The sequence below is a fragment of the Paroedura picta genome, chromosome 11 (assembly GCF_049243985.1).
Source record: "Paroedura picta isolate Pp20150507F chromosome 11, Ppicta_v3.0, whole genome shotgun sequence".
Classification (NCBI taxonomy): Eukaryota; Metazoa; Chordata; class Lepidosauria; order Squamata; family Gekkonidae; genus Paroedura; species Paroedura picta.
The window spans coordinates 3,956,700-3,969,339 of record NC_135379.1 but is presented as its reverse complement, the minus strand read 5'-3'; the positions used below and the strand labels follow the sequence as shown (position 1 = coordinate 3,969,339).

Sequence of the window (12,640 nt, the reverse complement as noted above, 5' to 3'; positions counted from 1 at the left end):
ATATAGACTTCCAAGCAGCATTTGTTTGCGTTATGAAATTGGTCCTTTGCATGTTTCTGGCAAGTCTGGTTTTCTTCTTAATTGCTACGTCTCAGTGGGCAGTCTCCCTTCTGAGATCTAGCAGTACGCATCTTGTTGTACTCTTCTTAAAATAAAGGACCCCCCCCCCCAGAAAAGGTTCTGTTGAGGATCTCAAAAAGGGGCTAGTGGGATTTCCACGTTTCTCATTCTTCTCGCTTGTGTGTTCCTTTTCAGGGTTCAGGGTTATTTTTTTTGTTCTCCCTCTAGTGGTGGATTCAATATTACAAAACAGATTTAAACCGCAGGTTTGTACGCTGAACTTAAAGCGATGTAATATTGAATCTAACACTAGAGGGAGCAAGTTGCTTGTGGAACAGGAACCCCCCTCCTTCCCTGGGTTAGTGAACAGTGCCCTTGCTCCAATTGACCGTGGGGTCGTACTTGCGCAACCAGTCAAGCCCCAGGACGCACAGGAACGCAGAGCTGGGCGCCACTCCGGGCTGGATTTTTTCCCAATGGTCTGCCATGTCCATTTCTAACGGGAGCGTCTTGCTCACCGCTTCCCCCCCCCCCCCGGGCCACACTTCCCATCCTTCTTTTTTACACAACAAGCAAGGAAAATAAGAATGCGGAAAGCCTGGTTTCACATGGGATGAGACTGCTTCAATCAAGGGCTGTATAAATGCTTCTATTAAAGGCTGGGGGTATTCCCATGGCGCTAAAGCATCATTTCTTTCTCTTCCCACAGCCCACCCTTTAACCAAACACCTGTTCCAAGAAGGACGAGCCAAGCCAAAGACAGTCTGGACTGCTTAGGTAAGCTGCACAGTGCTGTGGTTATAGCCAGAGAATCATCCTCCCAAAGGCCTCTCTCTCATCTCTGTTCTGCGCTCATGCCACCTTGCCAGCAGATCTCATGGTCCGCGCTACTCTCAAAACGCCATCAAGTGAGAGTTTGGGCATTGCGGAGGAGGGCAGAGCATGAACTTGGGGACACAGAGAGATTGCAGAGTCTTAGATGAGGATCGCAAAGGTTTTTTTTTTTCTTTTGCTGCGCGCCTGCACGTGCCGCTTGGTGAAATCATGGAAAATTGCATCACAGTAATAATGGAATGACCTCGGCTGTGAAAAAATGAACACATGGCAGGGGGCCCAGAGGAAGAGAAAACATCTTTTGGACCGAGGCAGGGCTGCCGAGCTGAGCTGCGAAAACGGGGCTTCCAAGGCTAGCTGTGTGGATTCTGCAAACTTTTGAGACGGCTCCCCTGGCTGCAGTGTTCCTGCTGCCCCTTTAAACGTTATGGATTTATTAAGAAGATTTGTATCCCATCCTTCTTAGGAAAGGATACCTGGCAGCTTACAAGCATCAACCCCCTGCAGAATGCAGGAAATTCACAACTACCTGCCCACCATGGTGACCCCAGTTCCATGTCCAGGTGATTCCTCCTTCCCCCCAAATAAGAACCCCTCCAGTCTGGCCTGGAGGAAATTCGCCTCCCGACCCCAAAGTGGCGATGGGCATTTCCCCAGTCATGCCAGAAAGGGCCCCTAGAGCCAAGCACCAGCACAGTGCCTTCTGCCCACCCGCTCACCATCTGCCCTAAATGCAATAGAAATGGTAGAATATCTCAACAATGCAATAAAGTTGGATTTCCAGAGGAGATGCCGACCGTGATTCATGGAAAGCCCCGATGCAATGCCAAAGATGGATGACAAAACTGAGGCGGTCTGCAGGAGAAGAGCCGGGTTCGTGTCCAGCAGATATCTGACCAAGAGCGCTTTGACCCCGAAGAACCTTTTTGGTCTCTTAAGATTCTGCCGCCCTCAAATCCAGAGATCTGAAAATGATGCAGTAAGAACCAAGTGTTCTTTCTCGTGATGCTAATGCATAAATTTCTTTTTTCTCTCTCTTCTCGTGCCAGATTTTGATATCCCATTCTGTGACAGATACGGGAAGGGAGGGACTTTTCCGAGGCAGTACCACCTCTCCCAGAGCCGCAAGGACTATAGTGACGGTAGGAGCTGCAGGGCATGGGTGCAGATGTGGGTGGGCCTCCAGCTTACGAAGCAAGGGCTGTCTCCTCCCCCCCCCCCCGAGCTGCATCTAACTCCCCCTCTCCCCCCTCCCTTGCTCCCGAAGGCCGAAGAACCTTCCCTAGAAGTTACGCTCCTCCGGAGAACCTTTTCCAGCTGGTGCCCTCCAGCCGGACGAAGAGCTTCAACGGAGACAACAAGCTCATCACCCTGCGGTACGAGGACCGCGGGGGCACCAAGTGGTGGCACAGCTGTGACAAAATCTTCCAGGGCTTTGGCTCACCTCCCGCCAAGACGAGGAACAGTAAGTGGTCTCCCAGAGGATGCTGGTCGTCAGGGACTTCTTCTGTCTAGTTAGCGGGGTGGGATAGAGAATGTTGTGTCTGGGTTAGTGAAGCTCTGTTTCTTGGCGCTTGGGGAGGGGGCCGCAGTGGGAGGGCTTCTGGCGTCACTGGTGGGGCCTCTTGATGGTTCTGGGCTTTGGCCACTGTGTGACGCAGCATGCTGGATCGGATGGGCCATTGGCCTGACCCAACACGGCTTCTCTTCTGTCCTTATGTTTGGAGCCTGTTTGGAGGGCTTCTGTTCTCTCGTGACACCCTTTCTGTCTTCTCACTTAGCACTGCAGGCCCCGGTGAACTGGCGGCTGGGGAAGCTACTGGGCAGGGGGGCCTTTGGCGAGGTCTACCTTTGCTACGACGTGGACACTGGCCGGGAGCTCTCGGTCAAGCAGGTGCCCTTTGACCCCGACAGTCAAGAGACAAGCAAAGTAAGTGGAGCCAGGCCGGACGAAAGGGTGTCGCTCGCAGAGTGGAAACGTGCTCCCTGTAAGAAGAGCATTTGCAGGGTGTATTTTGAAAGTTTACCTCACTTAGAGTTAAGCCTCCCACTGATTGCTACTGTTGCTCACTTCTGCAACAACAAAATTCAAACCGCTGGCCTCTGGGCTGGTACATTGCTTCCAGTCAGGAAGTGATAAATAGGTAGCTCTAGGAATTTGCCAGAAATTCTATGATAAAACCATAGAGAAGTACCATAGTTCCTAGAGCTCCCCATTGTCATTTCCACGTTTTACCAACGTCATCCCCCCTCTCCCCCCATGTCACCAATCCCAACCCTCTCCCACTTTGATTATGTTGTCTGCTTCTGGATTGGATCCAACCCTGAGCCTATTATATCGTATTTCTTGTCATGTGCTTGAAACAAGTTTCCAGGGTCTGACCGTGCTGGAGCTATTTTGGACAGATCTTCAGAGGGTGCAATCAACTGATGCGGAATCTATTTAGCAGTTTTTATCCGGGCAGTGTGCATCATTTTCTCCGTCCCCTTTTCTCCTCGCAACAGTCCTCTGAGCGTAGGTTCTGTACAACCCTCTGTAGCGCTTTGCCTCCTTCTCTGCAGGAGGTGAACGCCTTGGAATGTGAGATCCAGCTGCTGAAAACACTCCGCCACGAGCGGATAGTCCAGTATTACGGCTGCTTGCGGGACCCCGAGGAGAGGAAACTGTCCATTTTTGTGGAATACATGCCCGGGGTAAGTGGGTCTCTCCTTAGACTAAAGGACTCAGGGTGTCACTAAAGGACTCAGGGTGACTGTGTAGGAAAGTGGTGGCCAGACTATGGGTCTCCAGATGTCCATGGACTACAATTCCCACAAGCCCCTGGTAGGGGCTTGTGGGAATTGTAGTCCATGGACATCATGCTGGTAGGGGCTTGTGGGAATTGTAGTCCATGGACATCATTCTGGTAGGGGCTTGTGGGAATTGTAGTCCATGGACATCATGCTGGTAGGGGCTTGTGGGAATTGTAGTCCATGGACATCATGCTGGTAGGGGCTTGTGGGGATTGTAGTCCATGGACATCATGCTGGTAGGGGCTTGTAGGAATTGTAGACCATAGAGATCTGGAGAGCCTGTTTGGCCACACTGTTGGACATGTATTCCCTGTTGTTTATACGAATGGTTTCCCCCAGTGCAAGCCTGGCCAGACCAGGAGAATACACTGGTATTCGTATGCACAAACCGGCCCTGAATTTTCTCCACTCACCCTTAAGTGGATACAGGAATGACTCTCTGATCTGACCGCCAATCATCCACTCCCTTCTTGCATACGATTAAAGTATGCGCTGCTGGTGTGTCTCGCTTGCTTGGACATTGAGGCCTTCTTCTCCCGCACACTCAGGGCTCCATCAAAGACCAGCTGAAGTCCTATGGGGCTCTGACGGAGAACGTTACCCGGCGGTACACCAGGCAGATCTTGCAAGGAGTCTTCTACCTGCACAGCAACATGATTGTACACAGAGATATCAAAGGTAGGGGGAGATCAGAAAGGGACTTTCCGCTTGGGTGGAGTGGCTGAGGTGGTGGTGGGCGTAGCAGAGTCAAGATGCACAACCTTTGGGGGTCCCTTGAGCAGTCAGCACACATGGGGCGGACCTAAGAGAGCCAGCTTGGTGTGGTGGGTAATCAGGAGTGGTCTATAATCAGGAGAGCTGGATTTGATTCCCCCACTCCTCCACACACAGCCAGCAGGGTGACCTGGGCCCAGTCTCAGTTCTCTCAGAGCTCTCTGAGCCTCACCTGCCTGTTGTGGGGAGAGGAAGGGAAGGCGATGGTCAGCTGCTTTGAGACTCTTTCGGGTAGAGGAAAGCAAGGTATGAAAACCAACCCTTCTTTGCAGGGGCCAACATTTTGAGAGATTCCTCGGGGAACGTGAAGCTCGGGGATTTTGGTGCCAGCAAACGCATTCAGACCATCTGCATGTCTGGAACGGGGATGAAGTCGGTCACGGGGACTCCATATTGGATGAGCCCTGAGGTGATCAGCGGGGAAGGCTACGGCCGGAAGGCCGACATTTGGTAAGAAGCCTGTTCCACAGGTGAACGTCTTGTGGGAGGGGGAATTGGAGGACTCAACTTCTCCCGTGAAGGTTTGACATGGTTGCTAAGATAAACAACATACCAAGTGGTAAAGGATATTGTTTTGATATTTTTTAAGTTTTTCTTCAAAATCCTATGGGATAATCCCCCCATACAGTTAATGAGGAGCAGGTTTATCCAGCATATGAGGGTCTCTGGCTCAGAGATGTCTGAACTCTTTGAACTGTGAGACATAACATCCTCCTGTATGGCCAAATGACCATTAACGTTGACCAATATGGTGCAGTGGTGAGTTGACAAAGTGTGTGGGGGGCACTATCTTCTTCCCACTGCCCAACATGTGCAGCATTGAGGGGGGCACTTTGGGCTGCAGCTAAAATGATATTGTCTAAGTCACAACATCACCAAAGGATGAAACAGGGCAGTGCGATCAGGTAGCTCTAGGAATCACCGCATACTCTATGGTTTTATCATAGATCTTGCAGTGATTCCTAGAGCTACCCTGTATCACTTCCACAATTTCCCCAGAAGTCCCATTGCAATGTAGCCAGTTTTGCTCAGTCTATCTCCCCACCCCCAATCCTCCTTCTGGTTGCCAGGCTTGGAAATTGTTTCCCCCTCAGACTAAACTACCTCACAGGGCAATTGTTTAAAAAAACGCCCAAAGAGAAAAGAGCAGTACGTTACTTTGTACGTTGAAAAGCAGCCTAGAGGCTATTGTAAGAACTGTGAATAGGACACCTTACATTTTTCCTAATTGTTTTTCCCGCCTCCTCGTCTACCTCAGGAGCGTCGGCTGCACTGTGGTAGAGATGTTGACGGAAAAGCCACCCTGGGCGGAATTTGAGGCGATGGCCGCCATTTTCAAGATCGCGACGCAACCCACTAAGCCTCAGCTCCCAGACGGCGTCTCGGACTGCTGCCGCAATTTCCTCAAGATAATCTTTGTGGAAGAGAAGCGGAGGCCCACCGCGGAAGAAATCCTGAGGCATTCCTTTGTGAACTTCAGCCTTTAGTCGGGCTTCCCCGCGTGAGGAAAGGCAAAAGCCAAAGGTCCACACAAGAACTGTGGAGGGTGAGCAAAGAAAAAACGTCGACACCCATCTAAATTCAGCCTCAATCGCCTCATTGGGCCACCCCCAAACATGCTGCGTTGTTGCCAATCAAGCCTTACTGGACAAGAGGCAGCCATCTTGTCTTTTCCTGAGCTGCACTTAACGGCCATCTTGGCTTTGGAAACTGATGAGTCTTTGAGACGGAAGGATTTGGGGAACTAAACTGATGACTTTTGCACTAGGATAAGCTGCCTTGAGGCCACCGTCGGACTGTCTGCTTGGCGTGGCTTTCTCAGGAAGGCCTCCTGAATCTGACCAGCCGCTGAGGAACAAAATGAAGGAAGTTAGCCGCCATCTTGTCAGCCCACCCTGGTCACCTTTCTTCTGAGGGGCAAAATGGGCAATGTGCTCCAGAGAGCCAAGCTTCGTCCTTGATGACGGAAGGAAGGGTGTTAAAAGGGGACCCAGCATGACATCGGAAGAGAAACTGTAGGGAGTCCAGGGCACATAGAAGTATCTCTGGCTACCCATTGGAAGCGGGAGAGCAAAGAGAGCTGCTTGGATATCATAGGCAGCCATTATTCTCCAAGCAACGGCTACGCCAGAGACTCAACTGCAAATGGATTCGGTTGAACGGAACATTCTAGAAAGGTAGACCTTATGGGTCCCACTGAGGCCATCTATCCCTCTCTTGGCCCCAATTAGTATTGATTTTATGTGTGTATATATATATATATATATATAACCCACAACAGAAATCTTCGTTTAATCTGTTGTTAGAACTCCCCCGTAACGGAGACACTCGCCGGTCTCCCTCTGTGCAGGCGCTGAGGTTGAGTGCATCTCAGCGGCCGGAGTTGCTCTGACGGTGCAGGAGAGCTGGATGACCGTGTGCCCGGGCTGAGGGAAATCAGCAGGTCTGCCAATCTCTCTGTGCCTCCGTAGCACCTGGTTGACTCTGGTTTTCCAAACTGGTCGGATCATGGCCTTCTCTGCAGCCTGTCATTCTGACCTCTGACCAGCAGGGGGCAGTGCCAAACCCACCGTAAGCGTCCAGGACTGAGCTCTGAAGCTATGCAGAGTGCTTCTTTGCCTGGGGTCCTTACGGAATGAGGCATACCTTGCAAAACCACATGTTTCTGGCAGGCTGCAACCAGCACAGTTACTAAGGTAGAGCTGCCGGCCCCCACATCCGGGCGGGAGATCGCCCAGCACCTCCTCTTACTGCCATACTGGTGGCTGGGGGCCTAGACCACTGTCACCAGTGACACAGTGATGTCACTTCCGGTGTGTACTCACAGTGACCACATTGCATGCTCTGGTATCTGAGCAAAAACGGTATGGTTGAAGCCATTCTTACCATAGAGTTTTTGCCCAAATGCCAGAATGTTGCCATGACACAGGCAATATGATGTCACTTCCTGTGCACACCAGAAGGGGCACTGCCAACAACAGGTTTAAGCCACCCTCCTGCAACTGGTGAGTTTTCCCCTTACCAGCAGACCCCAGAATCCCACTCAAGCCTGGCTCTGGTTTGCCAGCTCTGTAGGAGGAGATTGCCTCTTTGGCCTACTCCTGTCTCCAGTTTCCAGATCCGTGCTACAGCCAGCTGGGCCCCCGGGGTGTTGCTAGCTCCACAGGGCTCCACATAGTCCTACAGGAGGAAGTGGCCCTTTCTGCTCGGGAGAACGGAGTAACTTGGAGCGGCCCTGGGTGATGTCGATATAACAGCATTAAGTCCCTGCGTGGATCGTCTTTTCAGTGGCCCTTCAGTGGACACCATCATGTTACACATTTTGTTCCGGGAAGGAAGGGAGCCGCATTCCCACCAGCCAATCAGGGCAAACTAGGTTCATCTGCCCCTGGGTTGACGGACATTGCTAAATGCCCATTGAGATAAATCTTGGGAGGGTCATTCAGCTATACCAGGTCCTCTCCTCCCCCCCCCCCCTTCTGGATTCCACCCCAGATTTGTGACCAAAATAAACTGTGCAGTTTAAGCAAACATGTGCTTTTTGGGATATGTTTTGCTCTTTTTGCATTATTATTATTATTATTTTTGCCTTGTGCCTTTTACTGGATACAGATCGGTGGAATGCTAGCAGAAAGTCAAAGCCCCCTCCCTGGACCATTGAGGGTTTGACCCCCACCCCTCTAGCCCCCTTGCGTATGAGATCTAGCGTGGTGTAGTGGTTGAATGGCAGCCTTTAATCTGGGGAACTGCGCTTGATTCCCCACTCCTCCTCCACATGCAGCCGGCTGGGAGACCTTAGGCTCGTCACAGTTCTCTCAGAGCTCTCTCAGCCCCACCTCTCTCGCAGGGGACGGAGGATGCGGGGAGATCGATCGTAAGCTGCTTTGAGACTCCTTCAAGTAGTGAAAAGCGGAGTATACAAACCGACTCTTCTTCTAAAGATGGCATACAATAGGCCAAGCTCCTCGGATCTCAGACTCTAAGTAGGGTGGGAGACCACCAAGGAAGTCTCTGCAGAGGAAGCCCATGGCTAACCAACTCTGTTTCCCCCTTGCCTTGAAAGTCCCTTCCTGAGGTCACCAGAAGTCGACTTGATGGCACTTTACACCCACCAACCCCCTTACTTCTGCCCTTGATTGACCCCTAGAACGAGTCCACAGAGGAGGAGCTAAAATGGCTTTGGGGTGGCTGTTAAATCCAGGACTCACCTTTTGTCATGTTCACTTCATCTGTGTTTTGTAAAATCCCGTCCTCTCCTTTGCTGGTCTATCTCGAGTTTTATGAAGCTAGTAAGACCTGGTGGTTCCTTGCAGAGAGGGTCCTTCTGTTTCAAGGCCCCTGGCCAGATGAAATTATTCCCCCCTTTCTCTGTTTATATGTAAATAGATGTGAATTATTCCTCAGGTGCCTTGGTTTCTAATTTGTCAACCCCCTTTGTGGAGATTTGGGTCTACCAAACAGAACTGGGCCAAAGAAAGTCCCTTGTACAGTTTTTTTTTTTTGCTGCTTTTTTTTTTAAAGAAAGCTATATATTATATCAGGAGGGTCAGTCCCTGTCAGCATCGTGGAAATGCTGTGCTTTTCACAAACACTGCAATCTGATTCTGTGTTTTTGTGTACATGGGTTGTGTATTTTGTTTTCCTTGCAGAGGAACAGGGTTCAAGAGTGACACTGAATATCCTTGAACTCTATAGATGAGCCCGCCCTCCCGAATTTGGAGCATTCTTCTTGTGCCTGTCTGCCCTTTGGATTTAAACTGGTCCCAAATTACAGCTTCCTCTTGAGAATTTTAGCTCACCCCTGCCTCCGAATACAGTGCTGTATTCTTAACCTGAGAACAACAGTTTCAGGGATTTAGTTTGGAGCCATGACAGTTAAAAACATTTGGAAAATTGGTTTAAAATCCTAGGTTAGGGACTTTTTTGCATTCTGATTTTTCTTGAGGCTTCTCTTATTTTTATTTATTTTTATTTGGGCTTATAGGCTGCCCCTCTCCAAATGGTCTCGGGACGGCTCACAAGAGTTTTAAGGATTAAAAATTCCGTACAATAGGACCTTAGTCTAAAGTGTACTTGGTGGAAAGGTGCCACTTTGCAAGCCCTTCTTGCTTTGGTTGTTTTTTCCTCTCCTTGTGGTTGATTCGATACTATACTGTTTTATGTCCAACATTATCTCCCTGCAAATATAAATGACAGGTTTATGGCCAACATAAAGCCATGTATGATCGAATGGGCCACTAGATGGCGCCAAACAGAAGCAGCACAGGAAAAAACCAACCCTGAAGCAACAGGAATGCCCAATCAAGGGGGACATGCTGGTAGATCCATGAAGTTGAAAAGGACGTCTAGTCCATTGCCTCAGTGGCCCCTGGGACCTTTCAAACATAAGGGCAAAGCCCAAAGAGTGTTCACGTTTTCATGCTGTTCATGTTTTCATTGTAATATCTAAAACTGGTTTACGGCTTGGATCCCACAGCGAACCTCGGCTGACAGGAGGAATTTCCATTGGTGGAACGTCCTCATGTCACCACCTCCTTCTGAAGCCTAAACTCATCCCCCAAATGTCGATCCCAGGGGATGGGGATGAGCAAGGGGGCTCCTAAAAACAGCACAATGGGGAGTTAGATGTCTGTAGTAGGATGGAGGAATCCAAAAACTGCCCTGCCACCATTTGTGGAAATTCTCTGTAGAATTCAGTCTTGGAAGATCAAGTGTTCCAGCTACTGCCAAGCCGGATTCTCCCTTTAGAGGAAATTAGTCCCGTCCCCCTTCAGTGCAGTTAGTATGAGAGGTTTAAATTTATCTGGTAAAGAAAATATGTAGTCTTTATTACCCACCCACCATGCTTTGATTCTCAGAAAGACAGTCCTTGAAAGGGGTGCACTTTGTGTCTGGACTCAAACCTCCCATCAGAGTCTGCAGAGGCAGCTATACAGATTTTTAAAAAATCAATTGGAGGGAATCCTAGAGCCAGTTATTAATATAAGCTTTATCAGAAATCGCATATTAAGTTCTGAAACTTGAAATGGGGGTGCCTCCCTTTCTCCTACCAAAGCCCAGACTGCTCTTGCAATTTCTATTTAAATCTGGTGGACACTTATGACAGGATATGTACATATTGTAATATATATATTTTTAGAAACAAAGATTAGTTGTTCTGACCAGGAAACAGATGTCCACACTACCAAGAATCTGGTCAGTCCAGGGCTCTAGACACGACCGCTGAAACCAAAGACTTTCCCCCTCCTGCTAAGAGAGGGTGGACTCTTCCGCTAAGCCAGGGGTGGCCAAAGGTGGCTCTCCAGATGCCCATGGACTACAAATTGGCAGAGGCTCATGGGGATCGTAGTCCATATGACACAATTTGGCCATCCCTTGAGACCAGTGACAAAACAGACCAGTGGTGGAAAGACGGGCTTCTTAGGGTGGAAAAGGGCTTTGCTGAGGACAGAAGCCAAAGTCGGTGCTGGATGTTAATTTAAACTATCCAGGCATTATTTTCTGTTGTGTCAGCTGACAGAGGCCTTTGGTCGGGATCCCCCAAATCATGCTGTAGTGCCTGCCAGCACCATTTCTGGTGCTCACTGAAGTTGTTTTTAAAAGTGGGCAGTGTTAAATGGGCCTGTTTCCAAGCAGGGCTTCTGATTGGTCACTGGAGGCATCTTAAAACTGTAATGCTGAGGAGTTATTATTAGTTACACTCCTGGACATGTTGTGGTTGGCTCCACTTCCATGGCAGCCATTTCATGGTTGGCTCCACCTCCCATGGTGGCCATTTCATGGTTGGCTCCACCTCCCATGGTGTCCATTTCATGGTTGGCTCCACCTCCCATGGTGGCCATTTCATGGTTGGCTTCACCTCCCATGACGGCCATTTCATGGTTGGCTCCACCTCCCATGACGGCCATTTCATGGTTGGCTCCACCTCCCATGACGGCCATTTCATGGTTGGCTCCACCTCCCATGACGGCCATTTCATGGTTATGTCCACCAACCTGTGTCAGAATTCCAAAGGAGCCCGCAAGCTGTAAAAAGTTGGGAATCTGCGCCTCGGGCCACAAGGTCGCTTACACTTGGTCATTTATAGAAATCTAATAAATAAATAAATGTGAGCATTGTTCACAACTTTAGACAGTTCTCTTAGGAACATGTGAACACCAATCCGAAAGACCTAGTACCTATCTGCAAAGAAAACCAAAGGGTCACTTTCACTTCCACAACAAAGAACTAAGAGCAAATGTTATACACTGTTCTAGATTGTACCATGAACGAAGCATAGGTTGTGTGCTGAATTCTGGATCTCTGAAAGTAGCCCTCTTCCAACCCCTTATCATAATATAAAGACCACTGTTGAAAGCTCTGTATCCTAGTGATGTGTTCATGCCGTCTAGGGCGTGAATAATTTTAAATATTGTAAATTATTACAACTCTAGAAAGGATTTGACCATAGGGGGGAGACACTGCTCTTTTGGCAAATGGGACGTATTGTTGAATGTACTTTGTTAAATGCTGTAAATGCTTCCCCTGTCCCCCCAAATGCATGAAATAAAATATTTTTAAATTTTGTGGTATTATGTGGCCCCCTGTCTTATTTTTGACAAACTGCTGATGGCATTATAATTCCTGGCACTGCTCCAAACCCTGTCTAGTTTTATGGTGCGCAAAATTAGAAAAAAGGGAACGGTTCACAATATTGTAAGCGGAGCACATAAACCTGGTGGGTATTCATGGTTTATTTGCATCAGAAAATGCTGTTTGTTCAAGGTATTAGTCGGGATGGGGGAAGTGTTCCAAGTTTGCCTGTTAATCCTGTATTATTGCTGCTCAGACAGCTTGCTTATAGATTTGGGAGACCCAGGTTCAAATCCCTGTAGATTTTGGGTCTTTTTAAAGTTCCTCAAATATCTCTGTGAGAGAAGAGGCTATAAGCTTTAAAAAAAACTGAAGCTGGAAATTCAGAGGACCTGCTGAGCATATCGCTAAAATGCTTTATCGATATATTGACATTTCAATGCCTTTTTTTTAAAGGAGAGAGACAGAAACACTCATCTTCAGGTTGGTTTGACTATGATCATAAAAAGAGGGGAGGACAAAGAAAACTGACAGAAACGTTATGCACAGGTGGGAAAGTGCCTCACAATTGGCTTCCAGAAAAAAGGTTGGGGGTAAAAGTGGTCTT

The 12,640-nt window shown here is 48.9% G+C and overlaps 1 protein-coding gene across 3 annotated transcripts in view; it reads left to right on the top strand.

Moving 5' to 3' along the window:
• LOC143820236 (mitogen-activated protein kinase kinase kinase 3-like) overlaps positions 1 to 12,032 on the top strand; it is a 70,878-nt gene extending 58,846 nt beyond the window's left edge. For all 3 annotated transcript variants that reach the window (XM_077302792.1, XM_077302791.1, XM_077302793.1), the window contains exons 10-17: positions 770 to 837; positions 1,944 to 2,036; positions 2,162 to 2,359; positions 2,676 to 2,824; positions 3,457 to 3,588; positions 4,236 to 4,365; positions 4,734 to 4,911; positions 5,720 to 12,032. In XM_077302792.1, the coding sequence (XP_077158907.1) occupies positions 770 to 837; positions 1,944 to 2,036; positions 2,162 to 2,359; positions 2,676 to 2,824; positions 3,457 to 3,588; positions 4,236 to 4,365; positions 4,734 to 4,911; positions 5,720 to 5,948 (1,177 nt within the window). In that variant the 3' untranslated portion in view covers positions 5,949 to 12,032. The remainder of the gene's footprint in view (positions 1 to 769; positions 838 to 1,943; positions 2,037 to 2,161; positions 2,360 to 2,675; positions 2,825 to 3,456; positions 3,589 to 4,235; positions 4,366 to 4,733; positions 4,912 to 5,719) is intronic.
• The last annotated feature ends 608 nt before the right edge of the window (positions 12,033 to 12,640 follow it).